We start from the raw sequence: 20,903 nt of genomic DNA on the forward strand, positions 1-20,903 counted from the left end.
TGCCACATCAATGCTTTCTTATTACCTTTTAATGTACAGAATGAAGTGTGTAGATCTTCCAGGAAGCAGTAAATCTGAAATATAAAATTGCAATGATGGACTTCCTTTTTTTTGCCTCCTGGACAGATTAACTGGGATATTGTTCTACCGGCCATATAATGAAACACTGACAGTTTTATCAGGGCAAAATAAAAGATTGGGAGTTAAGGTATAACTCAAAAGTTATCTGTATGATTAAAGATAAAAAGAAGAGACAAAGGGCCCTATCTTACACCTGGTGCAAAGCAGTACAAAGAGGCATGGCTCATTTGCTCGTTTGACGTACAGTAATCAGTGGTAAAATAGAATATGCACTTACGCACATCTTAGCGCCTATGGCCGTGTTTGTCTTACAATAAGGTGTGGTCGGGTGCATTGTTAGTGCATTGGTATTTTGAGGAAAGTGATTGGCCAACAAGAAGCTATAGTCTGAGAGTGCACTCTCATTTGAAGGGCCCGTACACTGTTTGTTACACACTCATATCTGGGGGGTTTCTTTCTTACTACCCGCAGATCTGGCCTCAGAAAAGCATTCGAGCATGTAGCATCTGTCTATTAAAGTTAATGGGAAACTGGTCGTAATTGGTTTATTGCATCTCACACACAAAACACACCCCGCTGCTTGGTGCAGTGCCCTATTTTTTTTCACCGTTAAACTTGCAGAAGTGAATTTGAACACACCCTGAATTGTGCTTAACACTGTGTTCTTAAATCTTTAATTGGAGCCCTAAAGGTCCCAAAAACATTTTAACAGCTCTGTAAGGCTGCATTGCAGTGGTGCTTTAAACTGAATACTAATGTATGTGCTAACATGCTCATGAAAACAATTCTTACATGCTTAAAAACATGCTAGCAGCTCTGTGAGGCTCTAACTTTTTCATCTTAGTTTGCATGTTGTTTTTGCTTACTAATATTTAGAACTCAGTTTAGAGCACATTGGAGGGTGAGGAGAATGTGAATAGGTTTCCTGATGTTTTGATGACTTTAGGCGAATAGTAAAAGGATTAGCAAAGTCATTAGAATTCCCCATGGGGGGGGGACATGAACCTTAAAGGAAAGAAAAGTCAGTTGGAGACGTTGTCTGGGCACCATGAATATCTGTGCTCAATTAGCTCTGCATATGTTTGCATATTTCACTGGATGAGTGAAAAACTTTGACCTGCTGGTGGCATTAAAACAAACTCAAGTGATTAGGATTCATTCTCTGGGCAACATGAATGTCCAAATGTGTGTTGAACCATCTGACATTAAAAGAGCCTTATGGAGGAGAGAAATGTATGGATATGATTGGATGCAGCCTTTTGCACAGAGTGGCCTTCGGACTGGAATGTGCGGCAGAGCTGCTTTTTTAAGTAAAGCATCAGGCCCTCCTGGCCTCTGGGTCCTGGCGTCGTGCTGTCCACTTTACCTGCCCACAATGTTTACCCAGCTCTGCTAAGATGTTAAAACCTCCTGAAGGAGTCTTCACATCAGGAGCACAGGAGTTTACACAGAAATAGAGCAGGGTCAGTGAGGGCTCTGGCTTTTCAAATGTGCACTCTTTATGAATTCCTTCATTTGTTTTATCGGGTCAGTGCTGTCGAGTTTTTAATAAAACCCCTCTTGTGAAGATGTATGATTTTTTCAGAGGCCTGGACAGAAGATTATTGGACGTGACAGTTAAATTTGGCTGAATTCAGTTAATTTGAAGGTTTTCTTCAGCTTTTTGATGCTTGAATTGGTTTCACCGATTTGATCTCGTCACGTAACCACGTAAAATGACCCTCTGATGCTTAAATGCCATATTTTTCACTTTTTAAAAGATTGCCAACATGGCACTGACTTCAGAGAGCTGGTTCAGGATTCCGTGAGTCATCGCCGTGCTATCTTTACCCAAGTCTCACTGTCAGGTCCATCTGTCTGTCCAGTGTTGGGGTTTTGCTCATTCTTCCAACGCTTGGCAGGAAACTGTATCTTCCTGGAAAAAAAATATAATTTGACAAAAAAACATATTTTTAACTCTGTATGCACTCTCTAATTTGGGTGTATGTGGCAGGAATGTAGGGCTGACCACACTTTGGCTGTGGAGGCCTTGTATCAAAGGCAGCTGCTCTCTAGCTGGAAGGCCCATGAACTCTGTCTGAACTATGGAATATAGAACTATGTTTTACAAGGGGTAACTAGTGCATTAGGTGTGTGTGCGCGTGTGTCTCTGTATATGCAGCTGCCTTCTGGGTGTGTGCATGCACTATTTACGTTCCTGCAGTACGTGTGTAATTGTATGTGCGTGAATCCGAAGCCAAACGAGTTGAGGTGTAACACCAACAAAGTATCGGAGGTAAGCATGTTTTCACTGGTGTTGGCAGACTCCTGTTGGTTTCAAAGGTGACCCTTGTGTTCCTTTTCTTTTTCTTTTTTTTTTACTGGAACGCTCCTTTTCTCTCCTCTTTTCAATAAACACCTTCTCGTCCTATGCGACCCCCACCCCCACCCACCCACCCACTCCGTGCACCTCCAGGCCTGCTTGACTGCTGCCAACCATCCTCTCCCCTCTGTGTTTCAACCTCGCTCTACTGTTAGTCTAAACTGATGCCACCTCTCCTTGTCTCTTTCTCTCTCTCTCTCTCTCTCTCTCTCTCTCTCTCTCTCTCTCTCCTTCAGGAGTTGATTCCACTCATCCTGTGCACTGCCTGCCTTCACCCAGAGCCTAAAGAGAGAGACCAGCTCCTCCACATCCTCTTCAACCTCATCAAGAGACCAGATGATGAGCAGAGGTGTGTGTAAACAGGATAATATGCAAATGGTTTATCATGTTGTTTGATTTCTTACTGATATATAATTGATTAGCCTCAATAAAGGGAGACAAACTAGGGGTTTATCCAGCATCGTCTTCTCATATGTGTTTTTGTGTGTGTGTGTGTGTGTGTGTCTTTTCTCCTAAGACAAATGATCTTGACGGGGTGTGTCGCGTTTGCGAGGCACGTGGGTCCCACTCGTGTCGAGGCCGAGCTACTTCCTCAGTGCTGGGAACAGGTATAGTACACAACACACACACACACACACTGCAGGTGGCCTCAGGTATTGCATATACTGCCACTGATGTTTACATCCATAGTGTCCCTGAATGCAAAGTGATAACATTTTGGGTTTTCATTGCCACCTGTGTCACCGCAACGCCACATATTCTCGATCAACAAAACCTGCTACCATGACAACAACAGCTGCCAGCAGTTTGGAGGCTGAGAATCTGCCTAGGAAGATAAATAGCGGTTTCCAGAGGGCCAGCGTGTTGACGATACTCGAGTTGTTTCCATTCCACGGTGGCTGCGCTCCTGTCTGCCTTTCTCCATCTCTCAACTTCTGTTCCACTGTTGCTTTCAACACTCTTTCCACTACATTCTGTTCCCTTCTGCTGCAGATTAACCACAAATATCCAGAGAGGAGATTGTTGGTGGCGGAGTCCTGTGGAGCCTTAGCACCATACCTGCCTGTAAGAATAGCTTCTGCACACAGTATCAAAAGGGGATGTAAATGAATATATAGCAGATTAATAGAATATAAATTAATTATCTTTCTCTCTCTCTGCAGAAGGAGATCCGTAGCTCCCTGGTGTTGTCCATTTTGCAGCAGATGCTCACTGAGGATAAGGCTGACATGGTCAGAGAAGCTGTGGTCAAGAGTCTGGGTATTATCATGGGTTACATAGATGACGCTGACAAGTATTCCCAGGTATGTGTGTTTGGAGGAGAATCCAGGATTTTGCAACAGCTCCTCTTGCTGTTACAGTCACGTAACCTTAGGGGATCGGATTTCTGGTGAGTCTTCATACGTCATATTTGTGTACATGCGTGTTGCCTCCAGGGGTTTGAGTTGATGCTGCTGTCCCTTGGGGACCCGTCGGAGCGGGTGGTCAGTGCAGTCCACCAGGTCTTTATTCCCGCCTTTGCTGCCTGGACTACGGAGCTGGGCACCCTGCAAACTGCACTCATCCCTTCTCTGTTGGCACGTATAGAGAAACTACTTATGGTAAGGGCCTGTGCGTTGACATGTCATCCTCTAGTTTACATACAGTACATACTGTATGTGTGTGTGTACACCACATATCATTTTCAGGATACAGAAATGGCACTATGGATGCAATGCTCTCATCTCTCCCTTCCCTCTACCTTTAGCAAGGAGAACACGGTCTGGATGAACACAAGTTACACGTGTTCCTGTCGGCCCTGCAGTCTCTCATCCCTCCTCTGTTTGCTGTGGTGCTGCAGAACGCACCCTTCACCAGCAGAGCCAAGCTCCACGGAGACATACCTGCAATAGAGGGTAGAGTACACACAAAAGTCACATAAATTCAAGTACAAGAGGTTTAACTTTGCAGGGCAAAACAATCCCTAAGCATAAATATTCACCAGATTTTCCACTGGATCTTTGGCTTTACATGAATTATACTGAATTTCCATTCTGATCCTGTGTGCTGCAGTGACACGGTTCCCCAGGCCAGCTTCTCCCCTCCAGGATGTAGCCACAATCATAGGCAGCAGGGAGACGCTGAGTGCCCTCCTGCTTCTCTATGACCACCAGCTGGAGCACGAAGGAACCACTGGCTGGGAAAGCCTGTTATGGGTGGTCAATCAACTGTAAGACATGTGCACACACACACATACAGATACATAAATATAACGTATAAAGACAAGTTAAAGATGTGTTACAGTACATCATCATTAAGTCAAACTCAATCTCTCTGCTCTGTCTCCAGCCTTCCTCTGCTCATAGACATTGTGGGTCGGATCAATGTGTCATCGTCGACTTGCGTCCACGAGTTCTCTCGCTTCTTCTGGAGGTTGTGTCGCACCTTTGGCAAGATCTTCACTAACACTAAGGTAAAGTAACTTATCGACATTTAATATTACGCTGAGGATACCACAGCTGTTTGGTACTTCCAAAAGTTAGATATATATCTCAATCTTGTCCCTCAATGCAGAAAATATGTGCATTTCTTTCATTTGCATAGAGAATTCAAAGTTCTATATATTTGGTTGTATTTTTGTTTCTTTTTATTTATAGGTTTTTATCATAAGGTTTATTGTTAAACTGTAAAATATCAAGCCTCAATTACATTTATTTTGGATTGCATAACATAATATATATATATATATATATCAGCTGAAATATTATTATTGGATTTAGTTTTTCTTAATGAGTATTGGCCCACAAATATCCATGTCAATGCGGCTCTGATTTACAGTACACTTGATAAACAGTTCACATATACATAATGATTAAAAATGCTGCTTATTTTATTGGTATCATAAATATTTGTTTACCATATAGGGCAGATTGAATGAATGAGCTCTAGTGAGTCCAGACTAAACAGCAGCAGTAAAAATCAGAGAGTGGACTTACTGTGTATTTATCAGGAGCCACTAATGAATATAGTGCAATGACAATGTTATTTATAATGGAGTAATGTGGATAAATTAATCACTCGTGTATTTTCATGATCTTTTCAGGTTAAACCACAGTTCCAGGAGATTCTGCGACTATCTGAAGAGAACGTCGGTAAGGACACACTCTGACCTACACTCACACAGATCAGAGTTTCTCAGCTTCTGTAGAGAGAATGTTGGTTGGTGGAGTTCAGACACTGTTGATGTAAACAAGCTATTTGAGGTCAGTTATGGGTGTTCCCCTCTTTTTTTTTCTTTATATAAAATTCCGTACATGTTTCCATAGTTGTTAGAGGTGCTTGGTCTCCTCATGCTGCCAAGTGATTTATGCCTTGGTATTGTGGCCACTTATGAAATGGGTTTCGTGCTGAGGCCCAGCCTGTGTTAAGGTCATCATGACCTTAAATTGCAGTTGTTTTTTTTCTGTAGAATGTTTGAAAGAATAAACAATACTATGAATGCTGCGAACACAATGTTACACCCACAGTCACAGCACCACATGCATGGCACAATATAAGAGACTGTACCCTACGGACATCATGTCTTATTCCTCGTTGTGTAACATTGTCTGTGAGTTTTTTATTTTATTTCCTTGGTTGAAACAGATAATGGTAACTCACGTGGCATGTGCAGCACAGTTTTAATGGTATTTAATAGCAGAAAAAACTGTATGAGACGACCAGGAAGGTCACAATTCGACCCACAACTGTGCACACAGCAAAATGTTCACCTTAGAAAAGGTGGAGATGATGATTTCCACTCTAAGCACTAGAGCTCTTTTAAAGTTCTTTTAAGGGCAACTGGACTTGGGTGACAGCAATAGTATCAAAAGACCATAATGCAATGCAGCCTATTTTATTTGATCAAGTTTATGGCTTGATGCTGAAAAATGGAAAACCACCTCAGAAATTGAAATGGCTGCAGTTTGATCTCGGATATATCGTTCATTCTCTTGTGGCCTGACTTGCTCTTATTTTCCTCCTCCGTCAGATGCTTCAGTAGGGAACGGTATTCTTACCAAAGCCACAGTTCCCATCTACGCCACCGGAGTGCTGACATGCTACAACCAGGTAATTTAATAACGGTCCTCAGCCCAATAATAGCTGACTTGAAAACACATGAGGAGAACACCTGGATTTAAACAAAGAATGATTCTTTATAAATAGGTCCATGTAATTAATCTAAATTATTTCCTGTATTTCCTGTGTTTAATTATATTCAGTTTATTTTCTCATCTATGAATTTAGAGTGTGGACCACATTACACTTTGGGTTATTGTTCTCTGTCACAGGGGAAAATCCGCTCCAGCACGCATCAAGCTACCACATGTTTTTTGTTTAGATTTTCGATTCACAAGACAATGCGGCGCTTGCAACACACGGAGTGTGGGGAGTGTTATTGTCTGTTAACTTCCAGCACAACATAAAAAAATAAATAAGAAAACATATTTGTAGCAGCCCAATTCCGCTCATGTTGAAAGTGACAAAAAAGACGCTAACTGGTCTGTAAAATTGAATAGACGTAACTAACATAAACACGCTCACGTTTCCCTGAAGGAGGAGGATCGCAAGTTGTTGGTGGGTTTCCTTGAGGATGTTATGACAACCCTGTCACTCTCCCATGCGCCGCTCGACAGCCTGAAGGCCTCCTTTGTAGAGCTGGGGTGAGACATACATCACACACACACATACTGTACATTTAATTGTTAATGGGTTGTGACACAAAATAGTCCCCACAAACGTTTGTCAGTGAAGTCTAATTGAAGGTCACAATGTTGCCGCCTGTTTATCTTTCGCTCTGCTGCAGTGCCAACCCGGTGTACCATGAATTGCTGCTGACTGTTCTGTGGTATGGGGTGGTCCATACTTCTGCACTGGTGCGGTGTACGGCAGCACGGATGTTTGAGGTACACACACACACACACACACACAAATGCACAGATAGTGTATTGGTCCTATAGAAATTCATATTATTTTATATTTTTAAATTATTTTGTATTAACTTTATTAGATTAGATCCTTGTGCAGATACTTTTGTATTTTTTTAATAAATAAGAATAAGTGACTGTGCTAGAATACCTTTTTTTTTTATATAATATCACATGGCTGCACAATTATGAATGAAATTGTAATCAAGATTTATTGTTTATTTAAATTATTTGTGATTTAAAAGTCTTTTAAATAATGCAACACAATTTAAACTTTGTATTAGTGAGATAAAATTGTCATTTGCAGTTATTAACAGTTGTGTAGTCCTACATTATATATCCAGTTTCCCTGTTTGACTCTGTGCTGTACACGTGCTACCTCTGCTTGCTATTGCTAATGTTTAACATGCATTTGATATTCGGCCACTCTGTCTTTTATGAGTGTGAGTGAAGACACCTGTAGCTCATCAGCGCCCTGCTTTTAGCTGTATGCCTGGACCCTCTTACATTAGACCTTTCACTGTGCACGGGTCTCTGCAGTGACTACACAAATATCTGCTGCGCGTCAGGGAAAAGGGAGCTAAAGTCAGCAATGTGAAAGTCTCTTCAAGACGGGTTCAAGGCCTGTTCCTTCTCACTGTTGTCGGAAAATGTGATTTAATCAGAGATGTTTTCCTGGGAGCATTCTTTTTATTTGTTTTGGGGATTTCAGCTCTTGTGGAAATATAATCCCGATATTATTTTTAAAGGGAGATGGCCGCTTCCCTCTTTTCTCCCTTTCGATTTAATTCCACTGATTGTTTGCATTTTGAGCCGTTAGAAAAAGCCAGCACTTCACATTCTGTGCCCTCTGAGATCTGTGCACACTTAAAGGTCAAATGTCGGGAGGAGGATCCAGGCGTAGCAGTAGAACTGGGTCTACATTGGTCCAAACCTGGGGGAAGGAGGAGTGGTGGGGTGTATTCATGTCCCCCCCCTTGCCCTGTTTTGTGAAGCCCTTTTCCCAACACACCTCACTCTCACCATCCCATAGTGTGTAGCTGTACACCATTGTCAGAACTGTGGGTTGGAGGATGGACCTGTTCCACAGACCCCAGATTGGATTAGTGAACGTGAATGAAACAATGATCTGGCCCGGAGTCTGTGGAAAGGGCCGACAGCTTTAAGCTCACCATACTGTAAAAGTATTTGTTCAGTTTGCATACCCGCGTGTGCATGTGTGTGTGTTTGTGTGCGTGTATGTGTGAGTGTATGTGTGTGTGTGTGTACTACACACTTGCTTGGAACATGCAGTGCTGTTCCGTGCCTTGCAGCTACAGTTCTTGTCATTGTATATCACTTTCTTTCTATCTTTTTGTGTTTTTTTTTTCCCTCCCCTTTCTGTTTTGCTTTTTTTATTTTCTTCTCTCTATCTATCGGCGGTGTTGCTCGCTCTTGTCCCAATGCCTCCGCCCACCTCTGTGACATCACGTCGGGCTCTGTCCAATCCGATCAGCTGCTGGTGAAGGGGGTGAATGAGACGCTGGTAGCTCAAAGAGTGGCCCCGGCTCTCATCACACTGTCCTCCGACCCTGAAATGTAAGTGGAACAACAACAACAACAGCAAACCGCGCCGCGTCTCTCTCCCCCTTCTCTTTGCTGTCTGAGAACTATCACACTGAAACAAGTCTCCACCTGCCAGGGGCCAATTTACCACGAAATCTTAAAACATGAAATCACCATTGATCAATAATCAGATAAAGACAATTCTATTCTATCCTCAAAATTTTGTTTTAAGTCTTGGAATTGCTCCTGTTTAGGTTGAGGCTGTGACATGTGGTGATTCATCAGCACAACCATTGTGAACACTAACCCTGCATGTCGGCATCATCAATCTGCAACACTAATCCACGCCAGCTCTCATCAGTCTGCAACGCTCACCAGTCCGCCGCCAGATTGATGCATGTGGCGGCAAAATCACAGCATGCTCATCTCTGCCCATTCCCGCTCCTCCTCCTCCTCCTCCTCCTCCTCCTCCTCCTCTTCCTCCCCACCCCACTTCGTTGAGGCAGGGCCCCTCCTCCTGACCGACCCGTCAACCAGTGGTTGGTTGGTTATCTTTGTCTGTCTGTCTTCCTCTTTGTCTCGTCTCTACCATCCCTTCTACCTTTTACCTCTGTCTTTCACCTCTTTCCTGCCTCCCTCTGTACTTCCCTCCTTCCTCCTCCTCCTCCTCCTCTCTGTCTCCTCCTCCCACCCTGCCTCTCCCTCTCTCTCATCCCGCTGTGTGTGGTGGGTTTGCAGTTGGTTCTCCGAGGCATGAGTGAAGCATTAGTAGATCGCCGGGCGGCTCCCGCCCTAATAACTCTGTGCAGTGGGCCCGAATTGTGAGTCAATCTACACAAGAAAACCTCTCTTATGAACATTGTCATTCTGTGGGCTGCATCCTGACAGTGTAAAGCTGTGCGTCTTCGAGGAATCTTTTCTCGCTCAGCTTGAATGGGAACTAAAAAATAAAAAAAAAAAAGATCTTGTATCCATTTGCCACCAAAACCCGTCAGTACGTCGGAAAATGTAGCTGATGCTTTTAATCACCACAAAAAAATCCACTGGACGAGGAAGTAGGAACCTGAAGACCTTTCAGTGTTGCCAAAGAAATCTCACCAGAAGTAGCTATTGGCTCTCTGAAATGTTTCAGGTCGGATATATTGTTTGGTTTTTCCATGGAGTGTGGGTGGGGAAAACGGGTGGGGATGATGAAACCGAATGAAGTTAATTTTTATCACTGAACCATAACTGATTTGACCCTTCTTTATATAGTGGATCGGGTAGAATGGACTTTTCAGACACGCCTACGGAGTGCTCATAAGGACTTTGGTTTTAGCCACGGCAATAGGCATCTTAGCATCATGGGTTTCAGGTCTGTGTCTGCCTGCAATGCACACTGCCCTCCAATCACATCGCTGAGATGCGAGTTAGATCTGTACATGTACTTCCGTGTAGTCACACTATTCTACATAGTGAGCTGTGACAACACGGAAGTATAATTACAGATCGAACATTGTTAGCTGGAACGCTAAGAAAGGCAAATGTGACGTCATTCACAAATCAGTGAACGGGATTTTGCTGTTGCTCAACAACGAAAACAGAGATTGCCAAAGTAGCGGAGAGTCGCCAGATTTGTCGCTGGTCGCTAGTTACAATTTTAAGGTGCTAGGCAAAGTGAAAAGTCCCTAAATTGGCAACACTGAGAACGTTGCATCTCTTCCTGTATCCTGTCATCAGTCCACACTGACCTAGTGTGTAAATCTTCACTTTCATTGCAGTTCTTCTCCATGTTTTAAATTAATTCGAGGAATGAAAACAAAACCCTTTTGAGCTGCCAACATCCTCTGTGTTTATGATTCGGCACAATGATGAAATTAGCAGCGACACTGTTGGAATGCAGCCCTTTTCATGTCATCACTTTCTGTATTGAAAATCACATTTTGATGGGTACACACTTGTCCCCAGCTTGTATGTTTAGTTATTTTAAAGACTTGATACATGTCCTTTATTTGTCTTTAACCTGTTATAACTACATCTTGCTGTGTCCACAATCTCTCTATTTTAAAGACTCTAAAATAAGAATTAACGCTCAGAGACATAATGAGAAATTAGTATTTACTCCACAACACCATTTACTCCTGCTCCTACTGACAGTGGAATGATTATCACCTAATTAACACCCCATTAACCTCGCTTTTTGCACTTCATTTTAACCACTGATGTTACATTTGAATCCAATGATTATAATTGAGAATACTTTTATATCTTTGATGGATCAAGCGGCACCAAGTGATTTAAAACAAATTATTTTATTCTATATTATATTAGGAATTGGCAATAACTGATCTAATTGGATCTTTAGTAATCAAATGATCACAGTTAAAAGTTAATTGAATAGATCAGCCCAGCACTCAGAGGTATGGTGTTTAAACTTGCAGCTTTTATAAAATATTGATACCATTGATGCATAATGCATTTTGGTTAGATTTAATTTGATTTATCATACGTGATGCAGAATGTAGAGTTTAATCTTTAAGCAACAAACTTGTGAGCAACCACGTTTGTCACTACTGTGGTTAGTCCATGCCATTACTAGGTAATCACTATATTTGGATAAAACCCAGAATATGTGTTAAATGTCCTTCTTCTTTTTTGTTTTATTATAAATGTGGAATGAGCACTAGACGTGCCATTGTAGTTGACAGTGTGTCATAAATAAATAGCCCAAGGAAAGCAGACTGGTGCCTCTGCACTAATGACATAACCTTAGGCTTCCTGAGTTGTCTTAATGTGGTTAAAAACCCAACAATCTGGTGATTCAAACATTTCCAAATCAATATTTGCAGGTAATATTTGACTCTCTCAGATTATTTTAATTCTAAACAGTGAGAAAACCTGAAAGGCCGTGACTATAAATGGTAAAACAATTGTATCTCACTCTCCTGGTGATTTTTAGCTCAGTGAGGATATCCACTATTCCTGCCTTCGGTACCATCATGGAGACCGTCACACAAAAAGAGGTAGGGAACAGTAAACGTAAAACTGTGCCCGATATACACACGATATTAATCAATGACTTTACAAACCTTACAACGTGTTTACTACTGTTGGCTTCTGTTTACATACAGCTGCTGGAGCGTGTAAAAATGCAGTTGGCCTCGTTCCTCGAGGACCCGCAGTACCAAGACCAACACTCTCTGCACATGGAAATCATCAGGACGTTTGGAAGAGTTGGACCAAATGCAGAGCCGCGCTTCAGAGATGACTGTGTGTGAAAGTGCAAAGTGCCACCACTGTTGCACCAGATCTAAATTATGTTTCTCTTCTATTCTACCTTAGGCTCGTTAGTGTTTCCTTCATGTGGAGTGAGCTGCTTTTTGTTTTTCTTTCCAGTCGTGCTGCCACATCTTCACAAGCTGGCGCTGGGGAACAACAGCCAGTCAGTGGAGAGCAAGAGAATTGACATCGCCACGCAGCTGTTTGAGGCCTACAGTGCCCTCTCCTGCTGCTGTATCCTTCTATAAGTCACGTTGTGGTTTCCTTTTTATATACACTGGTCATCCTGCATTAACTTTTTATGTGAGGACGATATCTTACAACTGAGTATTAAGGCCACTTAAAGGGAAAAACTACAAACCAATAGATTTAATTTATTTCAAAGACTAAAGTTGTAATCTCATGAGACTAAAGTAGTAATATAACAAGAATAGATTCACAATAGTTTGACTCTATTATCGTGAGAAAAAAGTTGTAATTTTCACAAAAATAGATATAGTATTACAGGAATAAAGTCGTAACATTACGAGAAAAGAGTTTTAGTGAATACTACAGGGAATCTTTTTTCTTTAACACAAATTGAGTCATAGTTCTACAAGAATAAAGCTTTAATATTATGAGAATAAAGACTTAATATTACAATGATAGAGAATAAAACATTTATTGTAATTTAATAATGATGAGTTTGGTTCAAGATTTTGGATCCAGAAGAAGTGGAACTCTGGCGTGCAAGGATTTTCCTTGCTGCTTATTTCCTTAAAATGTTTTTCATATCTTCTTGTACTATTACAACGTTATTCTTGAAATCTTAGAATTTTCTTACTTCAAAATGTCCCTAATGCTCCGTTTTTTACATCAGTTTTTGACACTTTCCATATACTTAAACTTGAAGCAGTGGAGGCCAAGATGAAAAGTGTGGTGTACTTTCTCTGAGAAGTCAGCTCACTCATACTTTTATAACTGCTGCCCTGTATATATTTAGGATTTACTAGAAGTGTTTGTCAGTGTTGGCTCAGGTTCAGCGTTAACTGTCCTAACAGTGAGTCAGTGTTGAGGCCGTTAGAATAGCCGGTCAAACGCTCGCTCCGCTGGTCAGATGCTCTCTGGGAACGTGCCTGTATAACAGTGGCGGAGGGAGTCAGCATGGCCCCGGTGTTTGAGAGTGTGGTTCCGTGTGTGTGTGTGTGTTGGCAGAGCCCGACAATCATTTGGCAGCAGGAGAAAGGGAAAAATAAGCTCCCTCCATTTGGAGGCTAGAGGTAATTATAGGGTTGCTTTAACAGAGGAAAGGATGAGAGCAGGAAAACGAGTGTGAGAGGAGGGAAGGGTTGAACATCAACTTCAGGCCTTAGTAACAGTTCCCAGGATCAGTCTCACATCCAGACTACCTCTGCTCTGGCTCTGCCATCCCTCTCTGCCGCTTTTCTGTGATTCCTCCTGCTCTCACGATTTCTCTTTTCTCACACTTTTGCGTCTCTCCACTGCGTCTCTCCTCTGTCAACCCCACCACACCCACTTCCAACGCACACACAGAAGGCAGCTGGTCTGGGGTTCATTCCTGCGGATCTTTGTCAGGCTGTTATTTCACAGTGCGGCAGTGTCCAGGAGGTATAGCCCTGTAACCTCAGAAGGTTTCACCTCCCACTGCACATCTTGTTCTTGTAATCAGTGAGACAAGCTCTGAAATTGTACATTCACATCTCTAAAAATACAGATTGGTTCACTCTGTGTCCCGTATAGCTCCATTGGCTGTGACAGGTTGCAGAGCACATGCAGTAGCAACCAAGACAAAGCGGAATTTTGACGAAAAGTTAAGTTTGTCACCTTAAGAAAATGTTTACAGTCAAAGGAAAATATTATAATTTTCCCTTAAAGGTTTTCTTTTAATTACGCTGAAGTAAACTCCACACATCTGTTTCTAGACACACTGTCCAAACTGTGTAGCTGCTTAGCCTCAAACCGTGTAGTTTATGTGTGTGTACCATAGACCGTATATAAAGATGGATGACGGGACTGCTCCCCAAAGCCTTTCAAACTCCATCTGGTGGCCGGCTGCAGTATTGGTCATAAACCCAGCCTCCTCCATGTTAGTGGATGGGGCATGAACCAAACAAAAAAACTCAAAATAGATGTAAATAAGCCCTGAGGTTTTAAATATAGATAAAAACATCAGCTTTTTTTTAGATAAAATACATGTAGGTCGGTTTAGCTTTTTGTATCAACATTTTTCCTAAAATTTTACATGAGTAAGTAACCATATTTAGCTTTTTCCAGAACCTGCCTGTCAGTCGGGATAATGAGAGGTTACACCTATTTGTGGTCCTGCAAGGTGCTTCGGATCCACTGGCATCTTGAAAGTCAATAGTTCCCCCTCCTTAACTTCCTGTGCAGTCATTTCGGAGGACGTCATGATCAACCACTTCCTGCCTGGCCTCCGGTGTCTCCGCACCGACATGGAGCAGCTCTCTCCCGAGCACGAGGTCAGGAGACACGGACACATGCATGTTCTCTCACATACATTGGGGACGTTTTATAAACACATAAATTGCCCACATGCACACGCACAAGTACAGTGTCCCATCTGCGTACTCAACCTCCTGATTGGCCAGACTGTCGCTCAGACTTCCGGGAGATCTCACACGCAGTCTGACCTTCTCAGACACACTCATACACCCACCCACCTCCTCCATATGTATTTATGGCTCAGAATATCACAAGAGCCAATTCGTGTGAGCGTTTTTACCCAAGGTGACTAACAGTCAGCTGACTCTTTTCCTCTCTGTCTGTAACGTCAACCTACTAGACCCTAAAAGAGGGATTCAAATTCATTTTCCAACTGTACTACAGGAAAACACACAAATAGATGTTGTCATGACAGACCTCAGACACAGCTTGATTTGTACAACTCCAGTAGTTAAAAATATGCTGTTGCCTAGATGGCCTTGTCTTTTGGCAAATCTTGACATGTCTGTGCCAAACACCTTTTTGTAAAAATCGCAATCGTCTCTGTTGTCTCCTCCACAGGTGATTTTGAGCTCTATGGTGAAAGAATGTGAAATCAAGGTGGAAAACCGAGGGATGGCGGACGCACAAGGGTGAGAAGGAACTAACAGTCTCATTCACACAATCTCTATTTCTGAAATGATTTGCGAATTGTTCTCTCTATGTGTGACAGTAACAAGCGATGCTTTTTAAGTGGTGGTTCAGAAGAATTCTCAGAGGAGGAAGTGAAGCGAGGGGGTCACTAAACAGTATTGGAACCGGGCCCGTTTTGTGGGTTTATTCCCCGGGGGGGGGAGCAGAGCACATGAGAGTGTTGGAGCCGCACTCATTATGTGGGTATCTTCACAGAAAGAGAGGAGGAAAAAATGAGAGGAGTTGTTTTGGTGGAGCTAAAAGAGCTGGGACAGCAGCCATAATACTGTGGGTGTCGTTTCAAAAAACAAAAAAAAAATTCTTCTCCCATCTTGTTAACATGTGTTCATTAAAAGGAGAAGCGTGTGTATGTGGATGTCAGAAGTGGGTGCATGTCTGCATGTGTGTATGCGGATAGGCTCATTTTTGGGCGTGTCCTCCCAATCTTTGATATTGAGCCTTTCTTTGGTTTCCTGCTATAGATGATAACTGGGGTCTTTTATTTTTACTACTTTTTAAGTAAATGTACCACATTGACCTTTTGACTTGAGTTAAAAATCAACTACTTTAAAAAAGTAAAGTACAGATGCATGGAAAATGTACCTATGTACAGTGTAAAGTAAATATACTTGTGTAATCACTTGTATTTGTACTGAATGAATCTCTAAGTTCTGACGTTTAAGTTCCAGTACTGCAGTGTAATAAACATCAAGGATCCTTTTAGAGCTTATGCACGTGTCTTCATAAAGGTTTATTTTATTCCTACCAAAATAATGAGATTCCTCCTACATACATTTTACCAAACGGAACCAAAAACACAGGCCTTTATGCCAGAAGACGAGGTTTTCGGTAACAAATTCTTGAGTCAATTTCTCATTCTTGGGTTTATTTAATAACCATGTATTAATGACCACCAATGAATTCCTGCTGGATTCGTTGGCTGGAAGTCAGTGTTGGTTTTAGGACGTGATGTTTGTCCTCCTGTTGAGCAACGCGGCGGCTCGGCGGAGCGCTGTAACTGCTCCGCTCTATCTGAATCCCAGCTCATTGAAAAGAGGAACTTGCAGAGCCGTTAGACTGTAAAAGTCAAGAGGGGCTGAATTGGCAAACAGCCTTTCCCCTCTAACGGAGTAGAGGATTATCTAAGCTCGTCAGCAGATAGTGGGTCTTGTTCTTCCTGTACTGGTTTCATTCTGTTTATCTTTCAGTCCGTATTGATAAAGCAAAAGAGATAAATCTTGCTGCTTCATCACTGCCAGTTTAACGTTTTTCGTATTTTTTTTCCTCCCATAGTTCCATGTCCATCGCCTCCAGTTTGGTGGGTGAGGACGCCAAGACCAAGTTCCTCAGCAAGATGGGTCAGCTCACCACCTCTGGCGCCATGCTGGCAAACGTCTTCCAGAGAAAGAAGTGATCGTAAAGCGGACTGACCGACCACCGACCGCACTTTCGGTATCCGACCAACCCCCTGCCGTCTTCGGGAGCATTTCATTTTACCGGACGAAGCACTGGTTCCGCTTACAGAGCTCGAAGATCGAGTTTATTTATTCAGTTTGGAGAAACTAAGGTGTGTTGGTTTGAAAATCGTCGGTGCCGTAGCAGAACCTGCTATTTAAAGGTTAACGGCAGAATGTTGGTTTTTTTTTTTGCAGTGAAAGGCAAAGTTCCCCCTCTGCTCATTTATTCTGTCCTTAATTCCTAATCCCGACGGAGGCATTGTCACAGACTAGAAATGTGCTTTTTTCCAATAAGTGTTGTCGACATTGACATTTCAGAAAAGAGAGATGAGACTGGGGGAAGGAACTGAATACGATGTTTCACCCAAAATGAAAACATGGGACTTGTTTCTTGGACGTGAAAGTATCACCGAATCAAATTTCACGTTCACTCCAGCGCTTCTTGTTTGCCTCGACTTTTTTTTGGCAAAACACGACAGCGAGGCCTGCTTGACTTCATTTAGACTCTTTCAAAAAACGCCATCCCAGAGGAAAATGCTCGACAGTCGCATTAACTTGCATCCGTGAGGGAAAATTACACTGGAGGATTGAACCACAAAATGGCTCTCGGTCTGCTAAGAATGCCTCGTACAGTGTTTCTGTACGGCTCAGAAGTAACGCCTACTTGAAGCTATAAAAAAAAAAATGTCTTGCCTTGATTTCTTCAAAGTCTGTCTGGGTTTTTTTTGTTGTTATTTGTTTGTTTTGATAGCTTCTATTTTATAACTTATTTATGTCTTAATTAATGAAGGAAAAATCCATACTTTATTCCAACTTCCAAAGAAATTTGCACTTCTCTTTTGTTCTTTATTATATAAATATACATATAGATATATATATATATTTGTTTTAATTCAGAGGCTGATACATGAACAATATCACTACTGTCAATGGACTATTTTTTTCTGGTTTATCTGTTTTGGCGTTGTGAAGTTAAAAAAGAACACTGATCATAATTCTTCTCTGTCTGTAGCATTGCGTCTCTCTGTGTTGCGGTCTCTCTCTGATAATTCTACCTTTTTGTATTTTTGTTCTTTCATATCTTTTTTTTCCGTTGTTCTTTTTTTGGGGGATATGCTCTAAGAAAAGCGGTAAATAACTGTATGATACACTGACCCGGAGAGGACGGTACTCTTTATGTATATTTGAAAATTGGTGTCATGGTGTAATAAAAGATGGAGATGAGTTGTGTACTCAAATGTAAACGCCGGGAGCTTCATTGAGCGTCTGCACTCAAAGCCTCTTCCGAGTTCTGGTTACTGCTCAAAGTTCCCGACAGGTGTTGGAGGCAGTAAAGCGAAGCGATGTCGCAGATGAACCCTCGCTCCCGCCGCTCACGTCCGACCCTTTGATGTGGTCTATTGTTACTGCTTGGTACAACAAACCAAAGTCCGTCTCATGGGACATTCCCAACAACTCAACCCCCAAATGTGTACGGAAAGAAACGCACCGATCTGCCGTCCAGATTGCACTATCGCTCAATCCCTGCTATCTGTCCTTTTAGAAAAGTTATGACTTAGTTAATGTGTTTAACTTTGGCCTGAATCTGTCAAACAGGACAATTGATTGTGGTAGGCAGACGTGTGCACCTGCTCTCAAGGAGACTTCAGGGGTTTTACAGTAGAGTGCAAGGTCCGACCGTTTACTTATGAAACCACATTTACATTCACTCGATCTGGACTCACTCAAATGCACCAAATTACACACACTCATGAATCTCAGTCCCATACACATGTCAGACTTTTCCACATCAAGATGCAGGAAATATTCTGAGAAATCAAAGAAAATGTAGGGGAAAAAAAGTGATTACAAATATTCCTGGATCTGCCCCTTTACTCAGATCCGCACCAGACTTTAATCGAATCTTCTTTGGGTCCTTTTCCCATTGTGATGATCCATTCAGTTGTTTTTGTGTTATCTTGTTTACAAATAAACAAACCAACCATTCAACATGCAGGGGTAAAAACGTTTAAATCACAAGTTTTCACAAAAAAACAAGTGAAGTACAATGTGTGTTTGTAATTTGCCAACATCAGATTGTGCACAGTCCTGATTGGTGTGTTGTGATGTACACTGAATTCTGCAGAAAATAGGTCATTGCTCATTTCATGGTTGAACATGACATGAGTTATAGCTAACGCCCACTGGTAAAGAACAGAATTTGCATATGTAGGCTAATATTCAACCATCATCACTGATAAGTCACCAGGTGGACAAATAATGTGTACACCTCAGGGGTGGAGCTGGAGGCGTGACACGTGTGTCCTGGGTGTTCGGGTGCGCTTGTTCGTCTTTGTCTGTAGATATGCGTATGCAGCAGTAGTTCGCAGATATGTGTTATTTGCATTCAGAGTAAATAGGGCAGTTCTTTGTGTGTCAAAATAACCACCTTCTTGCAGGGGCGTTTCAAGGGAGTTTCGGGGGCCCCAGGCAAAAGGGGACCTGGGGGGGGGGGCCCTAACACCCCAAGAAACTTCACTTCCTTTCCACTTCCACTCTGCGCAAGCGAATAAAACATTTGCTTCCTGTGGTGAGGCAAATCACAGCGTTCAACTTTGGTGACATTTGACTTGCGATATTCGCTTTGCATTAGCGTATGTGTGACCAGGCCCTAACACTGCGGTGAACAGATGACAGATTCAAATCGCAGGGTTTATGATGTCACAAACCTAAATAACCAATCCTGTCAGCTTGTGGGTGGGGTCAGTAGTTGGAGAAGGCTCCTCAACTGCAGGTGGCGCTGTGAAGGTGGGGAGACGGTACACGTTTTTTTACCTTTCAAAATAGACTTTTATGGTGCTTTAATAAGCTACTTTAGTGAGACTTAAAGTTCAAACCCCATCTCAGACACATACACACTCATTGAGGCCCCGTTCACACCTGGTAATAAAATTCATCCTGAACTCGTGTCCTGTGACCAATTGTGGTCTGATCTCACTTCCTGCTCTAAATATAAATAAACACGTGCGTTATTTGTGATGCCGCAGACCAAATGTTGTTTTAACCAAGTCTGGGTTCACAGATGTGTCCGATAACAATGTTTGTGTGTCAGCGTCGGCGCAAGCGAAGTATGTGTCCACTCTCAGCTCGAGGCCCCTGCTTTGCCTTCCATGTTGCGGCGCGCCTGTCCTCTTGCCAAGACCTTTGCATTGGCTTTTGTGCAGGGCCATGCAGATATGTGCACCTGCATGTGAGAGCACCACTGTGTGTGCATGTGTGTTCATAAAAAAACCATTTTGTTTGTGCGTGGAAACGACATCAGCCGGCAGCTCTTACTCATGCCGGCGGCTCGGGTGACTCACGGATCACATCTGTTTCCAAAGCAAGCAGGAGCAACGCAGACCCAGTCTTAAAACCACCGGAACACGGTGGCCGGGCTTTAATGTTATTATTCCTCTCGAGCTCTCTGTGGATGTGAGCGTGTTTTTCTGCCCCGTGTACTTTTCACTATGATCTGCGGAGACCTCGCCTAACCCCTTGAAGCTTCCTCCAAAATCTTTGTACCAAAACAGGCTGCGGCTGCTTTCTTCTGTGGAACAAGTAATGAGTGTGTTACATTAATGTGAACCATTCCGCGGCTTATGGCGTGCATCTAAGTGTGTGTGCATTATTGTGTATCTGAGCTGTCAGGAACAGGCCCACTTCTTGAACTTTGCCTTTTGTAAGTGATGCTAAGCAACACAAACCGAATGCCTGCATGGCTTGACAGTCTGAGCTCTGACCCGAGCCAGTGTGATGCTTGTAAACCAGCATGGCGTCTCTCCATGCAGCGGACCTACGTCTTCATACATCAAAAAATAAGCTACATCGTGACTTCAGTGTTTAAAGTGCGGCTTCACAGGGACTTCGCTTCGGTGCCGGTTCAATTCCGTTGTTAGTGTGAATGCTCGGGGTGCGTTCAGAGACCAGCGGAGGTTTCTTCCTGCTAAAACAGTCACATCTGGCTCTTAATTGCTACTGTGCAAGCTGCAGAGGCCCCGGCCACAGAACAGCTTCTCTCAGCATGTTTGGAGAAGGGAAGTAGAAAATAAGGAGGGGAGAGGGAGGACAGAGCCCATTAGCGTCACTGGCTGAGCTCAA

The 20,903-nt window shown here is 42.7% G+C and overlaps 1 protein-coding gene across 10 annotated transcripts in view; it reads left to right on the plus strand.

Annotated features, from left to right (window-relative positions):
* relch (RAB11 binding and LisH domain, coiled-coil and HEAT repeat containing) overlaps nucleotides 1–18,022 on the plus strand; it is a 32,213-nt gene extending 14,191 nt beyond the window's left edge. For 3 of the 10 annotated variants that reach the window (XM_034571958.1, XM_034571959.1, XM_034571951.1), the window contains 19 exons: nucleotides 2,680–2,792; nucleotides 2,961–3,051; nucleotides 3,437–3,508; nucleotides 3,607–3,747; nucleotides 3,880–4,044; nucleotides 4,191–4,338; nucleotides 4,496–4,652; nucleotides 4,772–4,895; nucleotides 5,526–5,574; nucleotides 6,453–6,532; nucleotides 7,019–7,125; nucleotides 7,269–7,368; nucleotides 8,885–8,967; nucleotides 11,873–11,936; nucleotides 12,045–12,183; nucleotides 12,310–12,426; nucleotides 14,584–14,672; nucleotides 15,217–15,287; nucleotides 16,621–18,022. In XM_034571958.1, coding sequence (XP_034427849.1) covers nucleotides 2,680–2,792; nucleotides 2,961–3,051; nucleotides 3,437–3,508; nucleotides 3,607–3,747; nucleotides 3,880–4,044; nucleotides 4,191–4,338; nucleotides 4,496–4,652; nucleotides 4,772–4,895; nucleotides 5,526–5,574; nucleotides 6,453–6,532; nucleotides 7,019–7,125; nucleotides 7,269–7,368; nucleotides 8,885–8,967; nucleotides 11,873–11,936; nucleotides 12,045–12,183; nucleotides 12,310–12,426; nucleotides 14,584–14,672; nucleotides 15,217–15,287; nucleotides 16,621–16,741 — 2,031 coding nt within the window. In that variant the 3' untranslated portion in view covers nucleotides 16,742–18,022. Of the gene's footprint in view, nucleotides 1–2,679; nucleotides 2,793–2,960; nucleotides 3,052–3,436; nucleotides 3,509–3,606; nucleotides 3,748–3,879; nucleotides 4,045–4,190; nucleotides 4,339–4,495; nucleotides 4,653–4,771; nucleotides 4,896–5,525; nucleotides 5,575–6,452; nucleotides 6,533–7,018; nucleotides 7,126–7,268; nucleotides 7,369–8,884; nucleotides 8,968–9,672; nucleotides 9,756–11,872; nucleotides 11,937–12,044; nucleotides 12,184–12,309; nucleotides 12,427–14,583; nucleotides 14,673–15,216; nucleotides 15,288–16,620 lie in introns of those variants that run through there. The other 7 variants (XM_034571954.1, XM_034571953.1, XM_034571956.1 and 4 more) reach the window with 4 other exon arrangements.
* Nucleotides 18,023–20,903: the final 2,881 nt, after the last annotated feature.

This window comes from Hippoglossus hippoglossus, chromosome 20 (genome assembly GCF_009819705.1).
Source record: "Hippoglossus hippoglossus isolate fHipHip1 chromosome 20, fHipHip1.pri, whole genome shotgun sequence".
Taxonomy (NCBI): domain Eukaryota; kingdom Metazoa; phylum Chordata; class Actinopteri; order Pleuronectiformes; family Pleuronectidae; genus Hippoglossus; species Hippoglossus hippoglossus.